The sequence below is a fragment of the Cucurbita pepo genome, chromosome 1 (genome assembly GCF_057944985.1).
Source record: "Cucurbita pepo subsp. pepo isolate OVF chromosome 1, ASM5794498v1, whole genome shotgun sequence".
In the NCBI taxonomy this organism is placed as follows: Eukaryota; Viridiplantae; Streptophyta; class Magnoliopsida; order Cucurbitales; family Cucurbitaceae; genus Cucurbita; species Cucurbita pepo.
In genome coordinates, this window is record NC_141798.1 from 9,019,167 (window position 1) to 9,044,538 (window position 25,372).

The following is a 25,372-nucleotide window of genomic DNA, read 5'->3' on the forward strand; positions in this document are numbered from 1 at the left end:
TTGAGCGAAGAACAAATTGTTGGGGGTAAAATTGGAATTTCACGACGGTGGCCTTTGCGTGGGTGACTTCCTTTTGCCTCTCTGTCTCTCTTCTCTCACTACGCTATTGCTTTGTGGATGTAGATTTTAGTTCAAAATCACTCTCTCCAGATTTTATTTTATTATTATTTTTTTTTATTCCCACTTTCTTTTCTATTTAAATAGATAATTTAATATTTGAATATTAATTTTTCTTTTTCTTTTTTTAAGATTTAAATGTTGCTCAAGTTTACAACTTGTGAGCTTTATTTATTAATTATCATTATTTTTTTTAATGCAATCTTTTAAAAAATTAGGTTGTTTTTTACAACCTTTTTCGTATTTGATATTTTCTAAAATTTATATGATTTTAATTAGAAATTTGTAACGAATTTTTTTTTATCAAAATTAATGGATGATTTAATTTTTTGTAAATTATAAATTTATTTGGTCTATAATTATTAATAAAATTTAAATTCAGCGAAGTAAATCTAGGGTGCTTTGTCTGATTTGAAAGGGGATAATTATATAAGTATAAATAATTTATACGTTGCAGGGTATTCATATGTTGAGATGGCCGAGTTGGTCTAAGGCGCCAGATTAAGGTTCTGGTCCGAAAGGGCGTGGGTTCAAATCCCACTCTCAACATTTATTTTATTCTAGTTTCTTTTATATAAATTAAATAAATGTTTTGAGAACCATTGCATTATATGTTGATATGGCCGGTTGGTCTATGAGAAATTATCGGTTGCAAGAAGCGTGGTTTCGTTTCAAATATAATTTTTATTTATTTATTTATTTAGTAAGTATAATGCTATTTAAAATTAACTTTCATGTGGTGATGGCAAACCTAAATTAAGGTTTTATACGAAAGGGTGTGGTTCAAAATCCAGTTCTCAACATTATTATTATTATTATTATTCTTAATCTTAAGTAATAAAAATGTTAGATATCTTTTTCCATTCTTTTCTTAATAATAAAAATATTCTATCATTTTTAAAATTAATACAAGCTCGGAGAGGGTCCCAGGCCATAACTTAAGTAGTATGAATATGAGTTTTGGAAAGCAGATCAGGAATTAAGTCCATCGATATGAAAGATGAAACCTCACCAAATTTGGTGTCAATCAGATACTCGATGAACTGTGCACGAAGTCGTATGTCCACTTGCGGAAATAACATATATTCGAGACAGAATGAAAATACCTAAAAATGTACTATAGGGGAAAACATGATGGTGTCTGCTCTCCACCACTCTTGGGCCCTGTGCCCTAAGCGAGCTACTTTGTGGCACGTATGTGTGTCATAGTGTGAGTGAACGTCTCGGGCGTCTTCCTTTGAAAAGGGTTTTTAAAGGATAGTACTGAACGATACGGGTGTGTCACTATTGCGCATTAGCTCATGTGTCGGAGGTTAGATTATGCACCCGCTATCCGGAACGTATGTCGTAAATGGTTAGTATGGACACAGGAGAGTCTGATGCTTGAGAGAACCCGACTGGATGAATATTCAGGATGTCTTGATGAGATGATCGACATACGAGCCAGTTCCCAACAAACGTGTTCGAGCAAGCCAAGATGGTCAATATGTCTTGGGACATGAGATGAAATCATGATATATATGTCGTGTTGTTGGGAATCAAGATGACGATGCAATGTGACGTTATTGTGTCGCAGACGATTAAACATGCATGCACAAACGACGTGTGTGGTCGAACAAGCTTGAGTTCCGCATAAGTTGTGTTCAGTTGGCGAAGGTAAACCTTACTGAAGGTCTGGCAAAGCCGTAAAGCGAGGCAAAATTTGTGAACGGAGCTTGAGTTCCCTCTTAAAGGCTTGTTGTGAGCGTGTCAAAATCAATACACCGCACAATTAAAGAAGTACGTCCGTGGCAATTACAGCTAACCATTAATATGATAGTTCTCATTAAATAAATCATAGATATAATATTTATATTAAAAAAAAAAAAAAAAAAAAAAACAAAAAAAAAAAACTAATTTTACCGCCATTTTTCTCCCAAACAACCAGAAATGTAAATTGGTTCCCCGTATCATCATCTCTATTAGGGCCGTGGAAAGAAAAATATCTCTACTCCTGATTTCGCGTACTGCAAGCTATTCTCTAAGGTCAATTCAAGATAGACAACCAGAAATGGCCGCAAGCCGCACTGTGTTGCGTTCTGCGACAATATTCTTAACGGAGCCATCGCGGCCCCTTCTCGTCGGCCGTGCTTCTTCCTCCTTCTCGCTCGGAACCAGGCGAACGTTCACTCACAGATTGTATTGCATTGCGAGGAACACTAGGGCTCGAGGGTTTCACTTTCCGAAACGAACTGTTCTGACTTGCTCCTACGATGAAACTCAATCGACGTCGTCGTCTAATCAGGACGACCAGGGCCCTCCTCAGGAGGCTGTTTTGAAGGCAATTTCAGGTTTCTACCTGACCTTTATGCTACCAAGGCTTTGGAATTGTAAGCAATAAATCAATTAATTTCAGGCATCACCTCTTCTTATACACAAGTCTGTATAATTCCTTGTGTGAGCTTCTGCCTGTTCATGTTTATATTTCACTACGACTTTTGTTCATCTACGCGACATAATTGACTGCGAGTTCGTTTGGTTGCTCGACGCAGAGGTATCCAAGACAGAAGGGAGGGTTGGCCATACCACAAATATGGTACTTGGAGGAACAGTGACTGATGATTCTTCCAATGAGTGGATCGCTTTGGATCAAAAGGTATGGAACAGTTGCTCCATTAGCTCCAATTTATGTACAGAATGGCTGCTTCAAATCTTTTGATGGTTGCGTGTGTAGGTAAACTAGTATTGGCTTTACTGCAATTAGAAATAAGTAGAAGATAGCTATATCTTTTCACCATCACCTTATAGTTTGCTTGATTATTGGAAAGGTGAACTCGTACCCGGGCGTTAGAGGTTTTACGGCAATTGGAACTGGGGGAGATGATTTTGTGCAGTCTATGGTTGTTGCTGTGGAGTCTGTCCTCCAAAAGCCAATTCCTGAGGTGATTATTTTCAGTTTCTTAGGTCAATTTAAATTACAAAATCTATCATTCACTTTATTCCGCAGATGTCTCATTATATGATGCCTTATATGTGTGGAATTTCTAAGAAATTGAAATTCATGTCTGCAGTGATTGATGAAATCAGGCAAGATAGTATTATTTCCTCTGTTATTTTATTCAGTGGGAAACATAAGTCTTTCTGATTAATTTCAGGTATAAAATCTTGCACAAAATGACCTGATAATCAAAATTGGAAGACGTAACCTAACCTAATTGCTATTTCTAATTGGATTTTTAATTCTGCAATTGTCGAAAATAGCAACTAGTTTACAAAAAGAAAGCTCTTGTACTTCAAATTATAAGAGCTTGGTTTGGCTCTGGCTTGAAAGAAACAGTAGGATCTTCAGACTTCAACAACAAAAAACCTATAGGAGCTTTGTGGACCATTATATTTTTGTAGCTATTTTTTTAGAATAAATGGTTTGATTCTTTGACATAAACGGTTTACATGACTTTCTGACAATTGGAAGGCGTGGGTCTTGTCTTTCCTCCCCATCCATCTTATCCATGAAGCCGTTACTTACACACAAAAAAGTGAAGTTTACACCAAGAAAGAGAGGGAGTCTAAGTGGTGATTTAATTTTTTTTTATCTTATTTTAGCTACGAAATTGTTGGTATTTATGGTAAGAACTACGTCCCTATTGAAGTAGAGTACATGATTCCTCAAGTTTATGTCATATGAGGTTGTAGGCAGTTGTTTAAGGAACCAAAAAGAAGGGCCTAGAGCAAAGACTTGTTATTGAGAAGGCTTATGTCAAGGTATTGCATGGTGGCTTTGGCAAAAAATAGATATCTTGGATTTTTTTGGGTGCTAGTATTTACTGCCAATTTCTCAGCTGTGCTCATAGAAGATTAGATTTTTGGGTGCTTGTCTATCTTATCGTATCATTTCTTTCCTTTTCCCTTCTCTCTTATTGGTGATCAATTATTTTAGTTAGATTCTTTGTAAAAGGGAATTAAGTTGGTGTTCCTGGTGGCTTTGTGGTTAGGAGATTTTATTAGATTTTTCTCGACGATTGGTTCGTTAAAATCTCCAATATATTCAAGGGCATCAAATTCTTTCAACATCCATTCGGGCATACAATCAATTTATCGAGATGAGTCATCATAGGTGAACTGCTCTCTTCTTTGGAGTTAAGTTCACTGGATCTAGGTGTAGCTTCATCATTGTAGGTTTAGTTTAGAAAATTCAAAACTGTTGTATCAGTTATTTTATGCTTCACAACCACACTGCTCAAGTACCAAATATTAATTAGGTGAAAATAAGGCCCAACAATTGCCATTTCTTTCAAATTTCAAATTTTGCAAGGATTCATGAGAGATCTGATGGCTGATACCTTCGTGTGAGCTTCTCCAATCCCCTTATAAAACTATTTCTGAGTGCGGGAATGACATTAAGTTTGTTAGTTTAGAGATTCAGGAGTGGATTTCTCTTTTGTGAGGTTGGATGGTACTTTTTTTCATTGACTCTTTGGATTGTGAATGGGAAAGGGGAGGATTCGAGGATGTTTTTCTCTAAATCTATGTCTCATGATATGTTTCCAAAGGAGGAAGCTCTTCATCACGAATTTTTTACTGCTATTTGGATAACTGACTTCTCCAAGAAAGTTAAAGGTTTTAAGACTTCTTTTTTGGGATACATAATGAATCGGTGTGTGAATCCAGAATTTTAGCAGCCTCATGAATCCCTTTAATTTTATCTTATCATGTAGAAAAGGTAAGGAAGTTGTTGATAATCTTTCCATATAGTTTAGAGAAATTATTGTATTTCTTCTTATTTATCTAAAACAAATACAAGGCCCTCTTATATAGAAAAAAAGACCATCAATCAAGAAGGAAAGAAATATTACAAATATACAGAAGGAATATATACATAAGATACAATCAATATTATAAAAGATATAAATGAAATTAACCAGATTTAATTTCGCAATATATTTTTTGGAGACTGTTTAATGTTTGTAGCAGGCTTCTTTTCTCTATGATTGTGTGCCAGTTCTTTCAAAGATAAGGTTGAAGTATTACTGCGTAATGCTTTTAGAGGTTTCTTTTAGAAGACTTCGTTGCAAAAAGAATAGGAGAATCTTTCAGATGTTGATAGAAGTTGATAAATGCGTAATGGAAGAGTTTTAGGATGATTTGCTTTTTGTTTCTTCATCATCAAGCTCTTTACTCTCCTTCTCGCAACTACTCTTTTTTCTGCTCTTTGTACGACTTTCAAGATCTGTTTCTTTTCTTTTCCTTATTTTCCTCTTCGATGGCTGTCCTTTGTGCATTGCATTCACTTAATTATAGGAAAAATGACAGAATAGGAGGAACGAGGGAAAGTATGTAAAAGCTAATCCAAGTAACTAGTGTGTGACAAAGAGACCCACTACTTCATTTGGTTGCGAAGGTTTAACATGATTAGATTTTTTCGTAAGTCTAAAGTAGTACGAACTAGGAAGATTCTTGACGTAAGGAATAGAGAGCTGCTCAGGCAATCAATTTAATTTATTCTGATAAAAAATAACCTCCCATTGTTCTTTGGGTAATCAAGTGGCATGTTGCCACCGAGTCTTTTGCAGGCGGCAAGGGCCGACGAAGTAACAGATTATCTTTCGGTGATTTAACGTAATCTTCGTGAACACACCATATCTTCGTGAACAAACCATTATGGTTTTTCATTGAAGAATTAGAAACACTGTGTCTATATATCTCAAATGGATCATTAGAAGGGGGGGAGTGAGAGGAGGAATTATATGAAAGAAATTGAACATTTAGTTGTTTTTGCAAACACAATTTCTCTGGCGAGTGAACTGTGTCAGGGTGTTACTGCTAAATCAGACAGTAGAAGTATGTGCTTGATGTAGTAGGATAACAAAATGCCGACGGCAAAACTCCAAATTTCCATTAGGGGAATGAGGTAGATCCCTGCGAATATTGATGGTTGAAGCGTTAAAAAAATGGACCTACTCTATTTTGTCCTTGAAATCAATGAAGTTCTATTAGCCCCCACCATCTTTACCCTGCAGGTTAATTTTTACGCGTAGGGGTTTAATTTGTTATTATTAGTTCCTTTGTTTTCAGTACTGTACATTGCTTATATATAGGCATCAATATTCAATTCTTTCATGAAATCATATTCAGAGAATTTTCCATCTCTGGTGTATTAATAGTATCCAAGCAACAAGTCGTTATTTGGGAATGAATTTTCAATCATAGATAAATGGATTGGCTCTGATTCAATGGGATGATAGTATGGAGATTTGTTCCTGTATTTGATTGGCTTGCTAAAAAAAGAAATATAATGTCCATGTCCATGTGAATGTCCATGTACAGGGCAAGGTGAGGCATAAATTATCGACAAAAGGGAAGTACGTCTCAGTAAACATAGGACCAGTTCAAGTAATTTCCAGTGAGCAGGTCCCTCTCTTTTCTCTCTTATTAATTTGTTCATCAATGATGCCTTACAGTTTGTTAGCATAGCATGTCCACCACCCGCCAACACGAACACGATTGGTTACAGTGCTTCTTGATTTGGTCGACCATACTCAAAATTAATAAACTATCTCATTTGGTTATGATATATATCTTTGATTCAAAATGTAAGAGGTTCGAATCTCCCACCCATTTACCCTCTTTTTTAATCTCGTCCTAGATTCAACTGTTGCTATTAAATCTAAGTTCGGATTCATCTGTGACATGATTTAGAATAAAGAAGTTCGAAGATTGAAGAAAATTGATTTAGAATGATTTTTTGTGCTTTCCCGTTCCAGGTGCAAGCCGTGTACAACGCAATGAAGAGAGATGACCGTATGAAATACTTTCTATAGAATCAGGGTTCACTACTTGTACAACTCCATGTAATGTAATCACTCTTAATCCTTCTAGAAACCTTGATTATTCCACTTAAAAGCTCTCTAATTTCACTTAATTTTTTCTTAATCTCTCTGACTTCCATCTTATACTTAAAAATATCCCAAACCCAACTACCCTTTATCATTTTTAATACATTACACCCTTAGTCGCTCCCCACTTTGCTTTGTTTGCTAGCCTGTTGTTGATAAGCCTTCGTTTCAAAATTTTGAATAAAGCATTTGGTTACCACAGCACCAGACAAACACACCATCTTGTCTCTTATGTGTACCCTTCTTTTTCTTCCAATTTGAACGTTTGGTGCAAATTTCAAATCCATTGAATTTCATGGATTTTATTGACACAAATATCTACCATTATTTTGCTTTTGCTTTATTCTACAGTTAGTTGTATGGTCATTTATGGGCCTTTAACTTTCTATTGCCTTCAAGAGAATGTTCATGAACTCTTTTTCCCAGAGAATTCAATTCTGATTCATGTGGGCTTTTTTAAAAGCTGTTGAAGTTTCCCCTAATTTGAATTAATTATAATTAGGAGGTTAGGCTTGAAATGTCATCATTTATCTCAAAGATCCTCCCGCTAATCAAAGCAAAATCAGAATTATGGCAGACAAGAACACTAATTGTGTTCTTAAAAGAAACGTAGCGACCCGAAAATGGGAATTTAACTAAACAATATCATCTGTGTGGGAGCGACAGGATGAAAAGGAGAACACAGAAAGACGAAAAAAGAAACAAAAAGTCAATTAAAAGTGATTGAAACCTTTTACTTTTTCCTTCGTCCGAAAACACAGCCGAAGAAGACGGCCGAATTGTTCGTGAGCAGTGTATTCGCCCGCTGAGATCCGACTCCGGCGGGTTTTATTGAGAAAATATTCCCTACAACTCATTTACCGCCGGTCAGTAGACCGATAACTATCTGTAGACAAAAAAAATATTCCAGAAACGACAAATCTCCGGCGAATAAACCCTCTTGATCTAACAAAATCGATCGGAAATGCGGTCGGCGCTGCTCATGTTAGCGGCCGGAGGAATCTTAAAGTGCCATAACCTTCCGACTCCATTGACGTAATACTTGCTCTTGCACAAAAACTCCTGCGCGAAAGTTCTTTCCACTTTCCGGTCAACATCGTGCAGAAACACGTCGGTGACGCCGGATCCTTTCCGATTTCTAGCCATTACAGCGGCGGAAAATATAGCAGCCATCCGGCCAGGAGCCTCAGCAAAATAGCCCCTCGGCGCATCGATCATTATCAGGTCCCATTCCTTCTCATAAATCTCTTCTGGAAGGTTGTGAAGCGCTAACTTACACTTTTCATTGCCCTTAAGAAACGCCTTCGAAGGCGAACAGTACGGCTCCGATTTATACGTGGAGAGCAGGCGATCCGCTTCTTGAAGCTGCGTCCGGTACTGGACGTGATAGGCTCGAAGCATCGGAGCGTCTTTGAGAACCGTCTGAACCCATTTCGGATCCTCCTCGAGAAAAATTGTGGTTCCGAGAGGGTTGAGCGACGCCCACATCAACGAATCGTGGCCCAGCCCGAACACCAGAAAATTGCAGGGACATCGAGCCTTCAATACGTCGAATGAGATACTGATCTCGTCAAACGATTGCTGCGGAACAATCTTCGACGTCGCGTAGTGGATTATCGACTGAAGCTGGATTTCCGCCGCTGAATATCCGGTTATTGTCGGTGCTCTGATGCCGGAGATGGAACAGAATAAGTTACTGTCCACAAATCCTATGTATCCAGAAATCATCAGTGAACCGGCGATTAAGCCGGCGATGGCTAATCCGAGAATCCATGGCGTCGCAGATAATCGATTCTTCATTATCAGTTGATAAAAATTCTATCAACTCTTCGAAATGAAGAAATCGAAGAATTCTTCTGTCGTCGTTAACGCCTCTCTTGAGGGCGATCGGTTCGTTTAAAGGGATAGGGAAATGGGTTGCGAGAGAACGGTGCTGGAAATGACATCAATGCCCTCCTCGTGAGGACCGTCTTTCCCTTCAGCAAACGATCGTTGACCGGTTCTTTGGTAAAATTGGCTCTCGATTCAACGTTTTGCTGACTCACGTGATGATTGGATGGTCTTTGCCATTGTGGGGTCCATTCAAAATTCTTTGTCCACTTAGCGGTCACCACGTGTACGCATTTGGTCCTTGTTTATACCAAAGCCATCCACATGTCTAATTTTACATTTACTAAATTAATCTCAATTAATACCAACTAATCGCTGTGTTTTTCCTTTTTAATACATCCAATTTATTCTTATTCCAAAATAATTTGGAATATGATATTCATTAAAGAAACTACCGCCATGGAAAAAAAAATATATTAATTAATTAACTTCTTATAAAATACATTCATTATAATAAATTAATAATTTTCAATGGTAAATACTAAAGTCAAAAAATTCACGTGAATTTATTTTTATCTAAATTTATTCATAAGAAAATTATTATTAATTAAAAGTTGTTAATATTGATGTCTCAACTTTATATGAAATATTGATAATAAAGATATTTATGGAAAGATTATAAATATAAAAAAATTAATATAAATACCTAAATTAATGGACAAATATTTCACCATTTTTTTTAATTTCTTCCTTTTTTTTTTTTTTTTTTTTTTTTTGGATATATGTTATATTGTTTATTTATTAAACAATGAAACGAACAACACTAAAACAGCCATATCTTTTAAGTGCATTAATAGATATTTTAATATTTAAATAAAAACTTTGAATTTGTGTGCATTATAATGTATAATTAAAAATTTGATAATCTTAATTGCGTTGATAATGTCGGATCGTGGAGCCACGTGGGCGCCCGCACCACTCTCCAATATTGGGCCAACTGGGCCACCAGTTTGGGTTCAGGCCCGTTTCTATATATATATATATATTTTTTTTTTAACTTTTTTGAAATACAATTTAAACTTTTTAATATATATTTTAGTCCTAAACTTTTAAAGTTTATTGTATTTTAGTTTTTATATTTTAAAAATATTTGTTTTTTAAAATGATTAGTTATTACCATCAATGTATAAGGGATTTATCACAAAAACACTTAATTTGACCTAATAAAGTAATTTCAGAGTCTTATTCCAAAGATATTCCCTTATTTTATTATTTAATTTAATTATAAATAATATTAAAATCATTAAATTGTAAGCACAAAGAAAGGGATTTTGGGCGTGGCCGTTGGCCCGCCAACCATTCCCATTACTTGAAACCTCCAGCTGCCGGCCGCCACAGCCCGACTGGGCAATAATAAAAAAGAATAATAATAATAATAATAATAATAAATAGGTTAGGGAGGATCTGAGCCGTTGATATATAACGGTCCCACACCTGTAAAGTCTCTCGCATGCAAAAGGAGAGGGACACGTGTACGAAGGACAGACACGCGGTTAGGTCCCAGTAGAGGCGCAATAACTTCCCTCACTCTTGAGGAGAAAGCTACCGGAACGGGCAATTTAAGTCGAGGCCAACTACTCCATAAATGAGCCCGAATTTTCAACCCCCAGCATCTCAACCGTCGGATCAAATACAGAGGCGCTGACGTGGCATGAATTGGAGGATGATCTTCCCTCCCTCTTCTTTCTTTATAATAATAATAATAATAATAATAATAATAATCATAGTAACAACCCAAGGAGAAAGAGGTAAAAGGGGGAGAAAGAAGAAGAAGAGAAGAAGAAGATGAAAGGTGGAAACGGCGTCGTTGTGGTGGTGGTGGTGGTTTTGGTGGGGCTGTTGTGTTTGGCTGGGGCAGAAGAAGAGAACCTGAAGGAGGAGTGCAGCAATGACTTCCAGCAGGTGGTGAGCTGCTTCGAATTCGCGACGGGGAAGGCGGCGGCTCCGAGCAAGGAATGCTGTGACTCGATAGAGGGCATAAAAGAGAGGAAGCCGAAGTGCCTGTGTTTCTTCATACAGCAGACGCATAACGGGAACCAGCAGATAAAGAGTATGGGCATTCTAGAGACCAAGCTTCTTCAGCTCCCTTCTGTCTGTCAGTTGAAGAACTCCAGCGTCAGCTATTGCCCTAGTAACACTTCTCCTCCCTAATAATTTAATTTTTTTTTTAAAAAATTAATAATAACATTTAATAGATATTTTAAAATTTTATACCATCTTTATTTTTATTAATTTCATACGCTTTACAAATTTTGTATATATATATATATATATTTTTTGTTAGGGGTTAGAATTTAAAAGGTATTAATTTTAAGATTTTTAAAAAATTGAGAATATTCATAAAAAAATTTAAAATTATTTCCACGTTTTGTTGGAGTATATTAAAGAGCATAACAAACAGAAACAAAAACGTTATAAAAGGGATGTTAATTTTTTTATTTTCATGAATAAAAATTTGTTTTCAGTTTATTTATTACGATCCAACCTAACCAACTCCTTAGTCATAATTTTGGAATGAGTACGAACTTTTTTCCAAAAATTTCAAAAGCGTGAAGATGGGGATTCCAAAATTGAGCTTTTTTTTTTTTTTTTTTTTTTTTTTTTTTTTTTTTTAATTTAATTTTATTTATAAATTAAAAAAATGTCAGTTTTTTAAAGATAGTTCATAAAATAGTTTAATAAATATTAAAAGTTATTTATTTGTTATTTATTTTATTTTTCAGAGCTTCTGGGTTTGCCAGCAAATTCGCCCGACGCTGCTATTTTTAGCAATATTACGACACCAGCAACACCGGCGGCGACGACGACGAGGACGAGTCCCGGCGGAAGTTCCGGAACTAGGATGGTAGCCAATTCTCCCGCCGGTCTACTGGCGGTGGCTGTGGCGGTCATCTTTTTCACAGCATTCCTTCCGCCGATCACCACGTATGAAGGATAAAACTATATTGTTACGGTGGCGGTTGTGATGGGATAAAGTGGAGTGTTGGAGTGTTGTTTTTATTTTGTTTTGTTTATATTTGAGGACAAAATGTTTAGATTTTAAGTCTGTTTCGTTTTGGTTCATTTATTCTCTGAAGAATTAAGATGAGAAACTCTTACAGTTAGTCCATCTCTTCTCACCACCGACCAAGTTGGGTTTGACTTTTTTACTTTATTTTTTTAATTTAATTTTCGAGTTTGACATTTTTTTTTGTTGGGTCAAACTTAACCAATTGAACTACAACCCAATATAAGACCAATCGTATTATTTTTAAAAGTGGTAAGGATGTTTTTTTGTTTGTAAATTTACATGTAACGACATGGTAATTTTTAAAAATATTAAGAATTTGATTATTTATAAAATAATATATAATTACCGATAAATGTTTGATATTTTAAATTTTTATAGATTCAAAAATTAAATTTATTCAAAAATCATCTAAAAAATATTTTAATTTGACTAAAAAATATTCAAAATATTTTAATTTTACTAAAAAAATTAATGAGTATTTTAAAAAGTAATACTAATAAATGTATATTTTATTTATTTAAAAAAGGTTTAATGGTGACTTTCGAGTTCTTAAAAAAAGTTTTTAGTTAATAATTAAACATTTTGAATAAGTATTGAGGGTGGTAAAGTATTATTGATTTTTTATTTTTAAATTTAAAGGTATTTTTTAAGATTTTTTTAAAAAATTAAAATATATTTTTAATTAATTTAGGAAGATATATGCATGCGTTTAATATTTACAAATTGAAATATTGATATATTTTTAATATTAGTTGAAGAGACGTGAATATAAATATTTAAACATTAAGCTGTTAATAGTTTACATCTTAAAAAGAAAGAACAATTAAATCATAATCGGTTAAAATAAATGGAAAATTTATTATTTTAATAAAAAAAAAAAGTAAAAATAGATAAATAAATGAAAAGATAAAAGACCAAAAAAACTGAAAAAAAAAAAAAGAAAAAGAAAAAACCATAAAAACGTTAACAGCTAAATTCTCTTGGGGTAACGAAATTTCCAAAAAAGTAAAAACAGAGAGAGGAGTTACGAATTGGGCCGGAAGAAGGCCCACTTATCCTTTCTATATAAAGGGCTAACGAAACGTGTGTCCATTTTAGCTACACACGGTGTTCGTATTCCTTCCCACCCGACGAACATCTTCCATCCCGACTGAAAAAAAAAAAAAAAAAGATTCACGCAGCTATTCCGAGTCCAAGAACAAGATCTCCCTGTCCTCGCCTTTCTGATAGGTCGCAATATGTCGCAGGTCCGTTCGCTCACTTCTTTGTCTCGTTAATTGTTTGTTGCTTTATTTTCTGTAAGATCTTGAGGCATTGCTTCCTTAAGCCCTAGTAAATCTTTGTTAATTATTTGATGTCGATGATTGGAAGCTTAATTGCACTGCGTTAGTCCTTAATATATGGAGTTAGAATGAAATTGGCCAATTTTCTACAGTCTGGATGATACTTAGTTTCTGTTTGATCTATTTGTGCATCTTTTTTTGTTATTCCGTATGAGTGCTATGTTTCGAATTGGAGCAGAAATTTCGAGATACTTCTGGAGAATTTGAGTTTGAGATGCTCACACTAGTTCTCCTTGTTTTGAACAGATGCATCCATTAGTTGTGAAATGATTTATTTATTCTTCTATCTCTTTGTTTCCTCTGTCTTATACAGGTTGATAGCAGGAATTCATCTGCAGCCAAACGTGCTAGAACTGATGGTATGTATTGGCGCCACTGTTTCCTTTGTAATTTAGTTATGGCTTCATATTTAATCATGCACGCTTTCACAACTACGTTGCCTTTGTAAATTTAATTATTATAAGCTCTTTTGAGTGAATGCATGAGGCCTACCAGTAATCGAAGTTAACTTTATTGATATCCGAGTCTTGAGAGATTTCCAGTATTCGGCATTGTTTCCGTTGATTAGGCGCTTCTTTTTCTCCTCTCTCGCTGTCTCTGTCTGTCTCATTATTATTATTTTAAATTTTTACTCTCCTAGTCCACAGAATGTCAAAAAAAAAAAAAAAAAACGGCTCCTCTTTTGATCTTTTTATTTGTTTATTTGTTTGTAGGTAGCCGAAGGGAAGATGATTGGACTTGTCCTAGTTGTGGAAATGTCAATTTTTCGTTTAGAACAACTTGCAATATGCGCAATTGCACTCAGCCACGTCCTGCTGATCATAACTCTGTAAGACATGAATGAGCCCCTAAGGAAACTTGAATTGTCGTGTTTTTGATTTGCAAAACCTATTTTTGTCTACTCTTGGAGTTAATAATCGAGATGAAACTTTATTATGCGTCCTCTCTTTGTTCATCTTAGCGCTGTGTTTTATATGCACTCAGTCATGTACTGCATACATGGCAGAGGATGCGTTCATCAGATTTTTTTATGCACAATCTGTAACTAAAATGTGCACACATTTTATTCCTTTTAGTTGTCTTTTGTGAAGGAACATTTTATTTCAAGTGTTCTTGTCATCTTTCATTTACTTTTTATTTTTGGCAGCTTATCGGGAGTTCTATTGTTTCTGTTTTGCATTTTTAGGTTGTAATTATGTATTGCATTCAAGAAATTTTTGTAATTATGGTTTAGGATGTGCATTTTCTCTCGCATCACAACTGATTATTAACTACTTTAGCTTCATGAAGTTGGACTTTATTCAATTTTTTAGGTTTAGGTTCTTCTTGGGTGTACTCTCTCCAAGAGCACTTGTAATTGTGATTTTGGGTTCATTTTTTCCAGTTACATGTAACATCACTTGGCCAGTCTCTACACCTCTTATACGTTTCTTTCATTAAGAAAAGTTTGTCTATTAACCCTCCACATTACCACCAATCACACAAAGTTGAACTCTGCTGCCAAGTTTATTCAAGTTGGACTTTATTCAAGTTTTCTTGATGAACAAACAGCCTGACTTGAGCTTTCTGTCTCTCCAGAAATCTGCTGCCAAGCCCGTTCAAGCACTTCAGGGTTACTCTTATTCTGCCCCTTACATGGGTTCAGGTGTACCTTCTTCAATGTATCCTGGTGTACCACCATATGGTTCTTCCATATTCAACGGTTCATCTATACCTCCCTATGATGTGCCATTTTCTGGGGGATCAGCATATCATTACAACTACGGCAGCCGGTTTTCTGCAGGCAGTCCCTATAGACCCTTGCACCTATCTGGGCCTCCACCTTATTCAAGTGGATCTATGATGGGAAATAGTATGTTCCATTTCTTCTTTGCTCACATTTGTTTGTGATTTTTTTAATAAGGAACCGAACTTTCATTGAGAAGGGCATAGAAAAAGACATCCCACACAAGAGGTACACAAACCTACAAAAATGGTCTCCATTCCAAAAGAACAACTATTAGACATTATATGCTCACATTTGTTCGTGGTTCTTATTTATTACATCATATTGTTCAGTCTATGTTGAACTTCATTTTTCATGTCTTCCACAAGTACTCTATGAGAAGTCCATGCTGTGGTGATCGATCTATTATTTATCTATTTATTTTGTTTCCTTGTTTTCATAGGTGCAGTGTATGGTATGCCACCCATAATGGATCGCTATGGCATGGCTTTGCCAATGGGCCCTGGCACCATGGTAGGTCATTTGATAGTCAACTATTACCCGGTGGCTCAACAGCTTTTTTTTCCGGAGTTTTAAGTTTGGTGTACTTTTAGCTATAATCTCCCCTCAAACAACAATATTCAACATCCATAGAGATATTAACGATGATAAGTTTCCATGGAAATATTGAGAAAGGGAATCGTTAAATCTTTTTGGTTTACTGAAGATAAGAATAAAGGATTTCATCATATCACATTGCCATATTCACCTTGATTTTCAAAATCTTTTATAATAATACACTAACAAATGTATTACAAAGATAGTTATGATTGAATATTCTAGAGAAATATTTGCCCATCGGAATGGATATTAAAGCAGGATAGCAACAAAACGTTTTTGTGGACAAAGAATAAAAGCTTACTCCCACAGAATTTCAACTATGTAGGTTTTCGATGAATCTATCTTAAGGTAGTTTCTATTCTTTTTTTATGTAGTGGTGTTCTTGATTGATTGAGTTTTCACATTTCTGTTCTGTCCATTTCACCATTTATATAAAATTTATGAGCTAGTATATTTTACAGGGTCCAAGGCCAGGTTTTTTTCCAGATGATATGTCTCAGAAGAAGGGTGCAGGTTGCTATTCTTTACTTGCTTGTATCTGCTGCCTTTGATGTACTTGCTTGTTATCTGCTGCCTATGACCAATGATGATGGAAAATTTTTATCATCTAACTTCTTACTTATGCTTACCTATAGATGCTACTCGCGACAATGATTGGGCATGCCCAAAATGTGGAAATATCAACTTCTCATTCAGAACTGTCTGTAACATGAGAAAGTGCAATACTCCAAAGCCCGGGTCACAGGTCTGTTAAGCTATTTTCTCATGAATGTATGATTTTCCTGTATGCTTTTATGATGCCACTAGTTACTAAAATATTACTGGCAAACCTTTTGTTTTCAAAGGCTTGTGAACGTTGAGTATCCCTTCACATATTTCTGGTCTAACCTTTTCATTTTATTTTGTTCATATATTTTTTAAATGCAGGGTTCCAAAAATGACAAAACTACTAGTAAGTTGAATACATGGACCTGTTCCTCTAGAAGCCGTTTCCTTTTTGAATTTCTTAAGACTAAATGATTTCTAATGTACATGTCTATGATGCCTTCCAGAGCAAAAGACGCCAGAGGGTAGCTGGAAGTGCGAGAAATGTAACAACATAAATTATCCATTCCGAAACAAGTGCAATAGACAAAATTGCGGAGCAGACAAGCCAGCGGGTTCAGAGAAATCTTCATCACCTGCACAGGAAGAAAATGATCAGGTCTGTTGTGTGAGTTTCTGTATCTCTGTGTGTTGTTTGCAATTGATTGTGCTTTTTTTCAGATATGTATGCATTATGAAGTGGATTCCACACAATTTAATTAACAAGATAATTTATGAACCACTTGAAAAGGGATACCCTTTTGGTAAATTCTCGGTGGCAGGGGTACTTTCGCTGTGTATACCTTTTTCTTTATTTAAAATTTGTTTTCCCATTCATGCATTAATTTGTCATTGTGTAATGTTCCAGTGAGTTCTAGAACATGTTTGAGGGTTGAGAAGGTCCAGAGTTATCTTCCAGCGTTGCTCAATATGGGTGTCTGAAAGTCAGTCTTGTCGTCCTCATGTTGCAGCAGTTGTCAAGTCAGTCTACTTCTCTTGATCCGTGTCAAGTTGTATTAACTCAATTTTAGTGCTGGTCGTTTCACTCATTTAATGCACCATATCATGATCTGGCAAAAGATTTAATGGTTGGTTTCGACATTTAACTTTGGTATTCACTTATTCAGTCTAGGCGGCCTGTGAATTTGTGCACTTAAAATATGTTGCGAGTAGACTAAACTGCTCCCTTTTGGGTTGCGGTTTGATCTCTTAATTATTTTTGTGCTGTTGGGTGTGCCAAACTGATCCTTCCTTTCTTAGGATGGTCCCAAAGTTCATAGTATGCATTGGATTAGATAGCTTTTACTTCTGGGTTAGCGATGGCCTATTAACTTATGACCCTTTTTCGTGGCGTCACGTCATTAATATGGTCTATAAATTTTGTTAGCATGGTTGCTGTGCATGCATGTTCGTTGACTGTCAAATGTAAGTTAGGTTGCCAAGGCCCAAGGGCAGGTTTCGTCGTCATTGTTCATGGTTTATTTCTCATTTATTATTTGTCCTTGCATGTTCATTGACTGTCTTAAGATGTTCGTGTAGTCATGACACTGGATTATTTCGTTGCCCAACTATTTGAAGTGGGTTTTTACCTTATCACTAGGTAATTTCACTTCTCTTTTTCTTTGGGGTTTGAAGGTTGGGGAAAGTGATTTCCTGTGAATTTGATCATGTATTTAAATCAACGTTAAAAATGGCAGATTTTAAAAGCAAGGTGAGCTTTACCCTATCATTTTTCTTGTCATTTGACTAAAATTGCCCCTTGTTTGGAAATTATTCTTTTAGATTTATTATTTTAGACAGTTATTTTTTAGAAATTGGTAAATTCCTAAAAGTTAAACGGGTGAGGATGGAGCCCTACATGAATGAAGCTTTTCTTTTGTAGCTTCACTTTCTGTTTCCTTTTCTTTTTTTTTTTTTTACCCGGAGGATTCTTTTCTTGGCAGCCGAGTGTTCATCTTTTATTTTTATTTTTATTATTTGTTTTTTAGTTTCTATAAATGCTGGCTGTCTGTGGTGTAGCTTTAGTTTTTTTCTTTAAAGTACTTCATATTCATTTCATCAACTTCTTTTTTTCAAGTCTAAAGTAGTTTGCTTTTGGGTTTAAAAAAATGTACAAGGATTTTTTCTAAGGTGTTTATCCTTTTGTTGGTAACTTTAAAAACGTTACATCATTAAAGTTATTCGTACATTCAATAAGTTTCCCTTGTGCTTTCTAGGTTATTCCAAAAGCATGTTTTAGAACTTTATGTTATTTTAAATGTTTTTGAAATGAAATTTATAACTAGTCTATTTTTTTAATGGATATTTCGTAAATCCATTTTTATATCCAAATTCTCTCTATTAGAAAATGATGTTTTTAAAAGGTAATTTTCAGAACAAGTAATTTTTTTACGTTGGTAGTCCAAACCAAGATCATTTGATGAAGGATTATTTATAGTAGATTTTAAAATTCTTTTAATAGTCAAGTGACTATTTTCTCTGTTAGTAGCTAAAATTTTAAATAAGTTCCATTCTCTCCACTCTTTTTATTCAAAGAACGAAGTATAATTGTTGTATGAGACTCAATTGGCGTAAAGCAGCATGTACCTTTAACAAATTATCAAAAGGCCTCCCTTGCGGGATTGGAATATATTTTTTGGGTTAAAAAAGTTTATGGTCAGAGGTTGGAAAGAATCCATTTTCGATATTCTCTCGTTTTTTAGATTCCTCCGTAGCTTCTCCATCCACGACTTAACCATCTCCCTAGATTTAATTAAAATCACTTTAGCTCTTTTCATTTTAGAAAAAACTAGAAAACATTACTTTATATGCTTAGCATTTCTAATCAAAACACAGAAAACTGAATAGTTATGAGATATATAACTACTAAGCTTCTGAAATTATTTGAAGTAGAGTTTTTAGCCAAATTTTGAAATTGAAAACAATTTCTTAGAACTACCCATGACAGATTTTGAAAACATAATTAGATGTAAATAACACAAAAGAGCTTAGTTTTCAGTACTAAAAAATAATATAGCAACGAATGTTAGTTTGGTTTTTTTCAGAGAAAATCAAACCAAAAAACAAGGTGCACTAAAGTTTGGGTAGTTGCTTCTTACGGAATCACATGGCAGATTATATGTACGGTGGCGATGAGTTAATGTCCTATAAAGAAGAGTTGAACTGATTCTACGATATGTTCTCCATAATGAATAGACGTAAAATAGAACAAGAATACAGGAGAATTACATTAAACCGTTCTTAGAAGACTAATTTCGTATAGAGGAATTCAATTTAAATTTAGGTATATATAAAGCCATATTTTGTAATCTCTATATTAAACAAATCAATACTACACCTTATGGTCTAATGGTTTATTACAGTTTAGTAATTGATATCACATAATCTGGATATATACATCTAAACTTAGAATCTGGATATATACATCTAAACTTAGAGGTTTATGTGAAATTGCAATGTATGTTCTTGTGGGTGAATTGAGTTATCAGACGGTGAATTGGTACAGGATACGTTTTTAGAGGAAACAGAAAATATGACGGTCAGAACAGAAGAAAATCAGTGAAAATGCAAGAAAAGGAGCCGTTTAAGGTACTGCGGTAATATGCAAATCATGTCATGCATCTTCCACACACATAAAGTTTTGGTATTGGAAGCACAGCACAGTCCGAAAACAAAACAATTCATTTAAGCAGAAATCATGAAAAAGACGTAGGGATAGAGTGGACTGACCTTAACTTGAGATCGCAGCAGACCTCGCTACGACCCAGAAGATCATCATCAACTTATTTGGTTGGAGAACATCCCAATATCGCATGGTGTTTTGAAGAGCTGAAAGTCCTGAAAGAGATTGTTTCCTCCTTCGATGTTTGGATGGTGGATTTGCATCTGCAATTCGATAGGATGATGATGTCCGTTGCCCCAGGATTGTGAATCCACTGAAGCAAAGGGCAAAGTTTGAATGCCTAGATTCATTGGCGACTGTGATATGGAGGGCTGGTTTGCATAGTTAGGGTTAACAAGACGATTAGGGTTGTCAGGAGCAAAAAGCCTTGCCTCGTATGGACCCTTTGTATCAGTTGACAGAAGAGAGAGAGCACGTTGAAGATCCTGTGCTGAATTCAGATTGGAAGGAATCACATATCCTTCTAAAACCAATAAACCATTCCAAAAATAAATATAATGGTGTATGAAGGACTGATAGAGATTTTCTATTTCATGCAAGCAATCACAATAATATTGAAGAAGATTTTCAAAATTAGCCTCCATTTGAGATGAGGTTTATGTATGGACTAAAAATATGTTTTTCACTCGCACGTTATTACTTACTGCATGTATTTTCAAGATTAGTCTCTATTTAAGATCACGTCTATGCATGAAATACCATGGACTAAAAGTATGTTTTTCACTTGCACATTATTACTTACTACTTACTGCATGATATTTAGATTAAACAAAACTGGCCCCCACTAGGCAACAAGTCATCATTGAAGGAATGGATGAAAATCGAATAGTATAAAAGGCATGGGAACGAACCTGGATCAAGAATCTTGGTTGCAGCTCCTTTGAAGGGGACGGCCTTACTGGTATTATCGTGACAAGGCATAGCATGCACATAACACATTTCATGCCCAGACACGTTTAGCTGCCCAATCGAACCATATGTCGGTTCAGGCTTTGATACATACTTGCCACATTGTGGGTGTCTGGAGCTGAATGCAGACTCCCATGCTGACTTTTCATTAGGTGTAGGATAGATGAGTGATAATTTATCAGAGAAAATGTCAATCTGCCGGTTCTCTGCGAAGGTCACAATATAAACGCTGATCAATATGCTGATGAGTAATGAGTTACAGAAATACAGTCCTTGAATTTTAAAGATATCTGGCTGCCAACTATCAGCTTAGTTAAATGGAGGCTGTTCGCTTGGCATGTTAAGTGGACGGATCATGAGCAATAAAAAGTTTACAGCCATCATTCTGTTGCAGACTTGAAATAAGAAAAGATTGTTCGTGAAAATGTCATACCAAAATCCCAAGAAGACAGCCTTGCGGGATTCAAACTGACAACCTTTGATTGTGGCTTACGTCGTCGAGCATTATGATTGGAGAGACGCCTACGGCAGCTTCGTTTCTTCCCATCAAACTCAGATATGCTGTGAAACCTTCGACAATGCAAATGTAATTATTATTATTCACGATGAATTTAAATCATGCCTACTTTTGGAGACATATAATAGCCACAAATATCCAATATACACAACAGATTAGAGTGCTAAGAGAAAAACGAATTTATGTAAATTTTAATGTCAAGGAGTTTACCTACTACATTGTTGACAAAACCGACGCTCAAAGCCTCCAATGATGACCTTAGGAGATTTGGAGTGACTTTCACAAACTTTATGTTTGCGATAATAATCCTTAACATTTGAAATATCTATGTTACAACCTTCAACTTGGCAGTGAGCGGATGGTGTATTCTGGCACCTTTTTCGAGTAGCACGGGATTCCACCATCAAAGCAGATGGCTTTGTAAGATTTACAGCACTAGCATTTTCAAAGTATGCCTGCTTACCAAGCTTCAGACTAAGCATTGGCTCGCAGGAGCAGGTTGAAGTCTCCGGTGTTCCATAGGTGCTGACCACTTCAGCCTCAACAAGTTCTTTTTTATTGCAAGAATCTTCTAAAGTTGGCTCAAATCCCTCAAGCGTGAATTTGGTAGTTCTACTTTTCTCAAAAGACGAGGAATTTGTGGAAACTGATTTTGAGATTTTCGGAGAAGTTTGCCCCAACTTGAAAAAAGGACCACCAGTGGTTCTGTCATCTCCAGCTGAATTGGAAGGTCCAAAGTTAATTCCATGTTTAGTTTGAAAGATAGTTGGATGTAATACATCACCATGTTCAGAATATCTGGGATTAAGTACAGTTAAGTTGTCCCAGTCCCATTGTAAAGGGGGTCTTGCATTCCACTCCATCAATTACAAATGGCTGGGGGAAACGTCTCATGCATGCACCTTTTTCCTATCAGGCAATCGTAAACTCAGCATTGACTGAAAAATCCACACAAGAAATAGTGGAGGACGTAGTACTAAACTTACTGACAGAACATAAATACTATAACTGAGCCAGAAGGCTTAGAAAGAGCAAGAGTAAAAATCAGGCAATCAAGAGGAAGCAGAACGTTGAAATAAAAGACAAAGAAAAAGTTGAATTTAGATTATTTATTGATGTGCGTGTACTAAATATTCTTTCTTAAAATCAATGTGCGTGAGGAACTTCTCTCAAACGTGCAGGGATCAATACAGTTGTCGGCCACATCGAAGGAGACCACAGAAGACAGGCACAAAAGCAAAAAGATGGGTCAGAAATGGGGAATGCTTACCTCGAATATATTTCTTTTAATGTATATTTAATTTCACTATAAAAATAACACCTGGTGCGATTATATGCTACCACAGTAGTTGACAGTACTTTCTAATCTTTCTCTAAGAATGGCCACATAAGCATACAGAAGTACGATTATCGTGTTCAAAATTTTAAATTAAAAAGCACTGGGAACTTCCCTTTAAGGCTTGTTATAATTCTTCAGATACTTACTTTTCACTGTTAATTGCTTTAAAACGTCTTACAATTACCTGAATATCTGTGGTACTGCTTTTCTTAAACTCTACACTTATTCCTTGCATTCATGGATACTTCCTTGTTCTGAGGCTCAGAACTACCTAAGGACAGCATGGATTATGACGGGGATCACTTTCATGAGACTTGCCTAATTCAGTTGTAGCAAAGGCCGACTGACCTTGTACAATGGAAACATGAGAAGAACTGAGTTTGTGTTACAAACAGATTCGCGAAAATTCTGGACCAGAAAATTCTTATAATAAAAACGGAACTACTGATACGTAATAGTGTTATAGTTCAGCCTAGCAATGGAAGGTAAGTTAGAATATTGGCACCTCAGGTTATTAAGAAAGCCAAGTTTCAATCCGAACCGACCACTCTCCTTTGGTATTTCTCAGTGCGAATAAATGCAACTGAACAAAATTTTCAGAAACCGGACGATTTAGGTAGATGCGATCTCCTTCCCAGGCTCTGGTTTCTTAATCCATAACTTTTAATCCTCTCAGAACTGTAGGGAACCATTAACTATGGGAAAACCATCAAGGATCAAGAGGAAGATGCGTCATCTTATGATTTCGGAAGTCATAGTTCTCAAGATAATTGGAGACAAACTAAGTGAAGGATGATGAGGAGAAATACATTGTGCGGTATCGATATTGAATGTTTTCAAGATTTAAGTAAAGACTATCCAAAATTAACCACAAATTCTACAACAACATCCAGCAGCAGCAGATATAATAAATAATCAGCGAAGTAACTTCATCTATAGCACCACAAAAACGAAGAAATCATATAATCATCATTTCCTAAGCCTCCTAATCCCTTCACAGTGTACAAACTATCCATCACAAAAGGAAATCGAGGAAAGAAACGAAGGATTAGATTTACTCAATTTCTATAAAACGAACATCTGAAAACAAACCAGAAATCATACAGAAACCATATCGGAAGGACTCCAGCGGAAACATCACACCAACAGTAAACTCGATTCAGCTATAACAGAGAAGTGAGATTTGCAGAGATTACCGCGGAAGGAATTCGCAGTTGCGGGGGCTTCAGCTTGGTTTCCGTTATCAAATCATCTCCTTTCCTTCAGTCTTCAGAGGATGTTGAGTTATGGTGGAGAATTGCACGTACAACTCCACTGGCAAAAAGCTCACGCTTATCACACGCTCCGCGGCCTGCCTTTTCTGCGTTTGCTTTTCGGTTTCACCCGCGACTTGATTCCTCACTCCTAATTTATAGTAACGACAAAATGTTTTGGGCCTGACCCGAACCGGCCCATAATTGGTTCAGACAATAACCAAGTCAGACACGTTTCGATATTCTATTACCAAACCAAACTACCCTTAAATGTACAAGCAACTTAAAAGATATTGGCATTGTTTTTAGGCACAATTTGGAGAGGTTGGCCATTCCGAGTGGGATTGTCTTCCTATTTATTTATTTTATTATTATTATTTTTTTTTACTTTTTGTTCGTGAGTGGAAGAGCGAGCCATCAACCTAGTATAGGTTGAGTTGAAACATTTTTTAGACCAATTCAAAAGGAGTGTGACTGAGTCATTATCCCAAACAAATGGACAAAAGAATAGAGGTAAACATATGTCGAGCTCGGTTGGAAATTTTTTTTAGACCAATCTTAAATTTTTGGTTGGGTTGGGTTGGGTTGGGTTGGTTAGATAGGTGAATCCAGTAATGACAATAAATTCCACAACTCAACCCTCTATTATTTGTTAGTTATTTAAAAAAAAAATTATTTATCCAATGTATTAATAACTAAAAATTCAAATATTCTTGATATTTATAATAATTTTAGGAGTGTAGGGGTGAGTTGTAAATCTATTTGAGTTGGTATCATATTATCTCGTCATTTGAATAACCCAACTCTGAATTGGATACCCTGAGTTACTTGAATTTTCGGGTTATATGAACACCGAATAGCTAATATTTAGCATAATAGATTAATTTTATATAAAAAAAGAAAATACATTTAACAAAATGTTTAATGTGTTTTCAATTTTAGTCCTTAATTTTAGATTAGTTATTATTTATAGGATTAATTAATCATTTGTCTTTTTTTGTAAGGCTAGTCAATTTAGTGTTTATACATTGAACAAGTTTTTCCACAACTTTTTAAAAAGAATAATATAGGTAAAAAATTTCAAATAGTTGATACAAGCTGAATCAAATCTTCTTCCTGTAAAACCTAATTTATTTAGATCGAAAAAATCGTGCCATTTTATGAAACCGTATGCTATGACTTGAATCCGTAGTCAATCCTATTTATGATAGGAATAGTTGACCATTGAATCCAATATTGTCCATTAATTTCATTAAAAGGCCAAATCCTCAAATTGGGTTTCACCCTCAAATTCTCATCGAAGAATCTCTGCCCGTGTACATCCCTATGACCCTTTAACCATACAAATCAAGTTTCTTATCATAACACTGTATATTTCAGCATTACTGTCATGAACTAAAGCTTGCATTCACATCCAATAATGAATTTTCATCATATGGGTTACGAGTTGCATACGTGATATCATCGACTATAGGTTCCATTTAAAACGACCTTCTGTATGGTGAGTACAGGAAATATTGTACAGATCG

General features: G+C 35.4%; 5 protein-coding genes and 1 non-coding gene across 17 annotated transcripts; 4 read left to right on the forward strand and 2 right to left on the reverse strand.

The window, feature by feature from the left end:
- Positions 1-585: 585 nt before the first annotated feature.
- On the forward strand, positions 586-666 carry TRNAL-AAG (transfer RNA leucine (anticodon AAG)). Its single transcript has one exon. It is a non-coding gene; the product is annotated as a tRNA-Leu (tRNA).
- A 1,371-nt stretch (positions 667-2,037) lies between these two features.
- On the forward strand, positions 2,038-7,026 carry LOC111790920 (uncharacterized). 2 transcript variants are annotated; one of them, XM_023672053.2, is made up of 5 exons: positions 2,046-2,447; positions 2,649-2,752; positions 2,925-3,038; positions 6,421-6,504; positions 6,858-7,026. In XM_023672053.2, exons 1-5 carry the CDS (start codon positions 2,168-2,170, stop codon positions 6,912-6,914), a joined length of 639 nt encoding a protein of 212 aa, XP_023527821.2. In that variant the 5' UTR covers positions 2,046-2,167; the 3' UTR covers positions 6,915-7,026. The 2 variants fall into 2 exon arrangements, with proteins under 2 accessions (XP_086985366.1, XP_023527821.2); XM_087129240.1 differs by lacking the exon at positions 6,858-7,026 and having other exon boundaries at positions 2,038-2,447; positions 6,421-6,838.
- A 654-nt stretch (positions 7,027-7,680) lies between these two features.
- Positions 7,681-8,954, reverse strand: LOC111788771 (arabinogalactan O-methyltransferase 2). The gene has a single exon (XM_023669267.2). The coding sequence runs from the start codon at positions 8,787-8,789 to the stop codon at positions 7,935-7,937; it is 855 nt and encodes a 284-aa protein (XP_023525035.2). The 5' UTR covers positions 8,790-8,954; the 3' UTR covers positions 7,681-7,934.
- A 1,661-nt stretch (positions 8,955-10,615) lies between these two features.
- LOC111805634 (non-specific lipid transfer protein GPI-anchored 1) lies at positions 10,616-11,980 on the forward strand. The gene is made up of 2 exons (XM_023690780.2): positions 10,616-11,010; positions 11,603-11,980. The coding sequence occupies exons 1-2, from the start codon at positions 10,665-10,667 to the stop codon at positions 11,815-11,817; spliced, it is 561 nt and encodes a 186-aa protein (XP_023546548.2). The 5' UTR covers positions 10,616-10,664; the 3' UTR covers positions 11,818-11,980.
- A 995-nt stretch (positions 11,981-12,975) lies between these two features.
- LOC111781917 (ranBP2-type zinc finger protein At1g67325) lies at positions 12,976-17,359 on the forward strand. Of its 3 annotated transcripts, XR_002813042.2 has the most exons (11): positions 12,976-13,136; positions 13,546-13,591; positions 13,946-14,061; positions 14,811-15,084; positions 15,401-15,471; positions 16,020-16,071; positions 16,194-16,303; positions 16,486-16,510; positions 16,611-16,762; positions 16,825-16,927; positions 17,012-17,359. XR_002813042.2 is itself a non-coding variant. In XM_023662664.2 (10 exons), the coding sequence occupies exons 1-10, from the start codon at positions 13,128-13,130 to the stop codon at positions 17,012-17,014; spliced, it is 867 nt and encodes a 288-aa protein (XP_023518432.1). In that variant the 5' UTR covers positions 12,976-13,127; the 3' UTR covers positions 17,015-17,359. The 3 variants fall into 3 exon arrangements, 2 of the variants coding, with proteins under 2 accessions (XP_023518432.1, XP_023518441.1); XM_023662664.2 differs by lacking the exon at positions 16,825-16,927 and having other exon boundaries at positions 16,611-16,771; XM_023662673.2 differs by lacking the exon at positions 16,825-16,927.
- Positions 17,360-19,708: 2,349 nt separating this feature from the next.
- On the reverse strand, positions 19,709-23,983 carry LOC111805676 (squamosa promoter binding protein-like 2). 9 transcript variants are annotated; one of them, XM_087116671.1, is made up of 6 exons: positions 23,787-23,983; positions 22,036-22,153; positions 21,462-21,969; positions 21,168-21,304; positions 20,677-20,940; positions 19,709-20,288 (listed from the first exon to the last, which is right to left on the reverse strand). In XM_087116671.1, exons 2-6 carry the CDS (start codon positions 22,112-22,114, stop codon positions 19,921-19,923), a joined length of 1,356 nt encoding a protein of 451 aa, XP_086972797.1. In that variant the 5' UTR covers positions 22,115-22,153; positions 23,787-23,983; the 3' UTR covers positions 19,709-19,920. The 9 variants fall into 9 exon arrangements, with proteins under 9 accessions (XP_086972797.1, XP_086972795.1, XP_023546645.2 ...); XM_087116669.1 differs by having other exon boundaries at positions 22,064-22,160; XM_023690877.2 differs by having other exon boundaries at positions 22,036-22,160.
- Between the last annotated feature and the right edge of the window lie 1,389 nt (positions 23,984-25,372).